Genomic DNA, 5,947 nt, shown 5'->3' on the forward strand with positions numbered 1-5,947 from the left:
TAGAGTTTGGAAGGTCTCCTCGATATCTTTCAACATGGTTCCTTCCGTCTTTCTTTTGATGACGAGATCATCCATGTATACTTCCAAATTTATTCCAATTTGAGGTTTGAATTCTTTGTCCATCAACCTACGGTAAGTAGACCCGACGTTCTTGAGGCCAAATGGCATCATTTTATAACAATATGTTCCGCTGTTCGTTCTGAATGCCATTTTGTCTTGGTCTCTTGTCTCCATGTGGATTTGATGATACCCTTTGTAAGAGTCTAGAAAGCATTTGAACTGAAAGGGTACCAGTGCGTCAACTTTAAGATCGATCTCTGGCAAGGGGTAACAATCTTTTGGGCACGCCTTGTTGAGATCTTTGAAGTCAATACTCATGTGCCATTGGCCATTTTCCTTGGGTACCATTACTGGGTTTGCCACCCAAGTTTGGTACTGAATTTCTCGGATTATACATGCATCGATAATTTGCTGGACTTGCTCATCACAGACTTTTGCCTGCTCTGGCCCCATCTTTCTTCGCTTTTGCACCACCAGGATGAAATTTGGGTTAACTTTTAACTCATGTTCTGCTTTGCTTCTTGGGACTCCCGTCATGTCCGCTGGGGTCCAAGCGAAAATATCAACGTTTTTGAGTAATAAGCTTTTGAGCGCCGCGCACGCTCCTTCTGAGATGGTTGGGCCAATGGTTATGCTTTGTTCCGGGAATTTTTTGTTAAGGGTCCATTTTTACACTTCTCTGATCTTACTAGTTTTCAGCATCTTTTGTTGCGGTGCTTTTCTTTCCGCCATGTTACACTCCTTGTTGGCGTGGATCATTGCTATCCCGGTCGGGGTCGGTACCCCTACTATCCCATGTGCTGTTGACGGGGTAGCGTTGAAGTAACCAATGGCTTCTCTTCCCAGGATTATATCATACTGTGGGTGAGGGGTTTCCATTACTAGGAAGTCGACATCTTCTGTTCGTGAATGGAGCCCATCACTTAGCTCGACTGGGAATGTCAGCTGTCCCAGCGGGTATGCGATACTTTGGTTAAACCCCGTGATTGGGGCATTAACTACTGTCAATCGACGTTTGTCCTCTTCGTCTACTAGGTCGAAACACTGGCGGTACATGATGTTGGACGTTGCTCCTGTGTCCACAAAGAAACGTGGCGTCCTGTAGTTACCGAAAAAGGCTGTGATCACTAGGGGTGCTTTCTTGTTCGCCCCTCCTCGTACTCTTGGGAAGATGACTTGTTCTTCTTTCCACGGCGCCCATTCTGTTATCCTTTTCTTGTTTTGAATATTACTGGAGATCATATTAGCGTGTAGATCTTTGATCTTTTTCTCTGGTTTCCTGCCATCTCTTGGAGGTGGGCGTCTGTACTTCCCTCGTATGTTTCTGACAAGGTGATCCAATTTGCCATTTTTGACACATTCTTCGATCGCGTCTCTCAAGTTAATACACCGGTTCGTCGTATGGCCATGTTGTTCATGAAAGTCGCAATAACTTTTCATATCGGTGCTCGGCCTCTGTTTAACTGGTGCTGGCTTCTTCAATTGGATCCCTTCGTTGCACATTATATGTGTTGGACTTTTTGTCAGCGGAGTCCATCTGGATCCATTCGTTTGGGGCATATTCGACTGACCTTTTTGTCTTCTTTTGGATGGATCGAATGTGGACTCTCTTTCGCTGTTCAACCTTGACCATACGGAGGACATTCTTTTGCCCTGTCGGGCCCTGTTAATGTCATTTCTGGCGTCATTCTTTGCCAGTTCTTTTCCCAAACTCTTTTCCATTCGCGCGTACCTTTTGGCCGCGGTCATAACATCGTCCTATCGTTGCGGCATGCCATCTCTGCCCGTAAGGTTACGTATAAGATCGTCACACTTTATGATTTGGCGAAAGGCTGCTCGCAGAAGTTCTTCACTTACGCCGCCGATGTTCAAGCCTTCTTTGTTAAATCTAGTGATGAAATCTTCAAGCTTTTCGTTGTCTCTTCTAATGACATTCAGAATGTCTGCTGGGTCACTGATGTGCCGCCATTGTTGGCTAAACTGTTGGGTGAAATTTTTTGCTAGGTCTTCCCAGCTTGTGATTTGGCCATCTGGCAGCCTTTCAAACCATGCTCTAGAGGCTCCTACTAGGGTTAGCGTAAAGATGTGGCACCATAACGACATGGTCCACCCTGGTACTAACCCCGCGGCCGTGAAGGTCTGCAAGTGATCGTCCGGATCTGAGATACCATCATATTGGCTTACCGTTGGCGGGATTTTTGGATTTTCTAGTAGCTCTGCCTCGGCTATTCTTGCCACAAATTTTAACTTTCCCGCTGATGTCGTTGGTCGGTTTGGTTTGGAAAAATCAACCGCCGCTTCTGGATGATATTTTACTAATTTTCTGACGTCTGGCCCTTTCCAGCTTTCTTCATAGTCCGGGTCGTCTAGACGTGAGTCCGCCTTTTGGTTCGACCGCTATGATTTCTCTCCTGCTTTGCTATTTTGTTTAGCAGGTGTTTTGGCGAATGGTGTTTTCGCCCGAGGTGGCGTTGAGTTTTCTTCAGACTCTTCGTTGCTACTAGAAGCTGTAAACAGTGATCTAGGTTTCACAACGTATGCCATTTTCTCTTGCAATTTTCCTTTCAGTTTTTGTTGTTCTGCTTCAAGCCATGCCATGATGTCTGGCGGCATGGTTGCTTTGGAACGTGTTCTTTGTTTATATGTGACAGTAGGGTGAACGGTGGAGGCATTAAGGAGCCCTCTACCTGTATCCTCTACGTCCAGATTTTCGATGTTTCCTTCTAGGTTGGTTTTTTGGCCAACCTCCTTCGGTGTAGTCTTGCCACTCATCTGAGTCAAGAACGGAGTGAGTTACTGTTCTAGCTATATGCACGGATAGCGCCAATGAAGAAACACGGATCCACCCCTCAAGGTCTAACACATTAGTCCGAGGGTAATGGATGAGTATTCTACACGATGGGTTATAAAACCTTCTTGGCACAGACAAGTGTAACCTGCAAAACAGAACACCGACGCTCGTTACGAGGAATGGGGGGGATTCTCTCGTAACCACCCTCCGGCGTGAGAATCAGTACTTGATAGTACAAGGTAATATAATTTGATAGTGATAGCAGGAGAAAGTATATGCTTTACCATTTGGAGGTTTAGCGGTATTTATAGCCGGAGGAGAGAGAGTGTGGCCAACCACCTTGTCAGGTTTTTCACCAATACTATTCCCCACTCGTGCGGTCATGGTGGTTGGTGGAAGTTGGTGGGCATCATGGCTTTTTGACAGGACGTGATTGTACTGTTCGTACCGTCCTTTATGTGTTGTCCTATCCCCATTGGTTTGGCGTTTATCCCTATGTGGGTCACCATCTTTTTGTCCCATGTTGGTGGGACTTTTGCATTACCATTCCCGAGGTGTCAGGAAAAGGTTATATTGGACTCCACTCTTCGCGCCATTCACTACGCCCGGCGTTAGTGATTTCCTGGCACCTAGTGCTCCGCCAAGCGTATGCAATTAGTTTTATACTTTGTCAAATGGTGGGTTTCATACCCTACCTCTACAGGTGTAATGGTGTAGGGGCTACAAATTGTAATATATATATATATATATGTATTGGATCATTTCAGAAGATTTTTTACAGTGAGAAGTGCGAGAAGTGAAGGTGTAACTCCATTAATACCTAATTTCACTCCATTTCTTATGTGTAGGTGTGTTGTGTAGATACGTATGTACGTGTGTAGGTACGTATGTTTGTATATGTGTATGTATGTTTGTATGTGTGTAGGTACGTAGGTTTCAATGTGACTCGGTACATTTGTATGTGTATAGGTAGGTTTGAATGTGTATTAAGACATAAATACAACCAACCTACATACATGTATGCAACATCATAAGCAAAGGAGTGAAAAATTAGGGATTAATGGAGTTACACATTCACTTCTCGCACTTCTCGCTGTAATATCAGTTCTCGCAAGATCCATCCCCATGTATATATATATATATATATGTATATATATAACACACACATATTAATAAAATAATATTTTTTTCTTCTTTCCGGTGACAATTTCTCCCCGCTCCAAAATCGCCCTGGGGGCGGTGTTCCTCCCCAAATTCGCCCAAAATCGCCCCCACATTTCGCCCATTACACTTAGCCTAAACGATACTATTTCACACCTCACAAGTAAACGTTTGTAAGCTTTAACTCATCTCAAATAGTGTGCAATTGAACCGAGATGCTTGCGAGCAATTTGAACCCGAATCAATAAAAGCTAGAAATAAGTCGAGCCTTTCCATGCTCGAGCCTAGCCCTGAGCCTCAAATAAAGCTCGTTTAGTTATCGAGTCTAAGCTCGAGCCTTGTGTGTTTGTAAGTTTGACATGTTTTATATTTCTATGTGTTAATTTCGCACTCCACAACCTAGCTCGGGCCAAGCTTTAGCTCGTTTAAGGTACTACACAAGCTCAAGCTAAGCTTAGGATCGTTTATGGTTTTCTCAAAATATAAAAAAATAATTAAAAACATAGATAAATAATAAATAAGCGAAACTCACACTTGAAATAATAACTCACGAGCCAATCTTTTTGATAAAAAATGGCTCCACCTTGAACTTGACGGTGTTAGAGAAAAAATAAAATTAATTTACTAGCAATATTTGTGTTTTAGGCGGCAACAATCGATGGATGGTGGAGGTGGACCTGACAGTGGTAGATAAGGTAATGACGGTAGAGGTAAGACCATCTCTAAGAATCCCTATGAATTTGGGGTTGGGATGAGTAAAACGATGAGCCTCTAAAATATAAACTCAGTGATTGGTAGTTGATGTTATTTTTCATCCCTTTAACTGCCATTGAGTTTGCTGCCCCTATCCAATTGCAACGGATTTAACTACATTTTTGGAGAAATGGCCAAAGAAGTTTAATTGAAAGTGAGTTTAGATGTTTAATAGGTTTAAACTAAATCATATGAAAAGAAAATTTGATTTGTAAATTTAATTACAACCTTTTATCTGAAAAAAAAAAAATAATCACAGACTTTTATCTGGAAAAAAAATCAGTATATATGCTTTCAAAATTCCCGACCCATGAGAGATATGACCGTAGGCGATCACTATTTCAACCATCCCAAAGTCGGACTTGGGTCGAGGTGGCAGTGGTGGGCCAGTGGTTGTGGCCTCGTGCATGGCCGACCCTAAGGGAGGGCTGGGTGGTCGATAGCCCCCGGCCTGACACCCTTGCTAGGCCCAATTTTATTTTATTTTTAAATTTATATGTATGTTTAGGAAAAACGATATATATGTTTATTGTTTAAACTTAATTACATAATAACTAGCATGGGCTAACGACAAAGGTATGAATCATAACCAAAATGTTATTGGATGTAGTCACATTTGAGACATGTTATACATGTTTAAGTGTATTTTTATACAAAGTTTTTACACAACTTAAATCATAACTAAGAAAGCCAATTTTCGAAGCCGGCTCTAGCCTCATGGCGGTGGGACAAAAGTCGAGGATCCCATGACGATGGGTAAGATGGCCGTAACCGTGGTAAAACGATGGTTGTGGTGATCTAAGTGGCGGTGTGGGACACACTAGTAGTGGTGATGTACATGCGGTTGTAGTTAGGGGTGTTCAAAGTCGGATATCCGGAGTTTCGGATATCCGAACATTTTGGATAGTGGATTTCACTATCCGAATCCGTATCCGAAAATTCGGATATCCGAAGTTCGGACGTTCAGATAGTGAAACGGATATCCAAACTTTAAAACCCTAAAAAGATTGAACCCAATTTAGCCCCAATCAAGTAGAGAAATAAAAATAAAAAAGGTCAAAGAGGGAGATAGATCTGAGAAGGGGGTTATAGTATGGCTGACATGGAGGAGGAGGTTGTGGCCTACCAAATCCGACAACCATGACGTAGACGGAAAAGTGGTTTCGAGTATGAGATATTTAT

At 42.7% G+C, this 5,947-nt stretch overlaps 1 protein-coding gene across 1 annotated transcript; it reads right to left on the reverse strand.

The window, feature by feature from the left end:
* Positions 1-729: 729 nt before the first annotated feature.
* LOC143636374 (uncharacterized) lies at positions 730-1,809 on the reverse strand. The gene has a single exon (XM_077103986.1). It carries the CDS (start codon positions 1,807-1,809, stop codon positions 730-732), a length of 1,080 nt encoding a protein of 359 aa, XP_076960101.1.
* Between the last annotated feature and the right edge of the window lie 4,138 nt (positions 1,810-5,947).

The sequence above is a fragment of the Bidens hawaiensis genome, unplaced genomic scaffold (genome assembly GCF_021521415.1).
Source record: "Bidens hawaiensis isolate Kalapana, Puna unplaced genomic scaffold, B.hawaiensis_p1.1 tig00007902_1, whole genome shotgun sequence".
Classification (NCBI taxonomy): Eukaryota; Viridiplantae; Streptophyta; class Magnoliopsida; order Asterales; family Asteraceae; genus Bidens; species Bidens hawaiensis.

Bases quoted from the DNA above. Each gene is read 5' to 3' on its own strand.
- LOC143636374 (XM_077103986.1), bottom strand. From the start codon at position 1,809: ATGACCGCGGCCAAAAGGTACGCGCGAATGGAAAAGAGTTTGGGAAAA.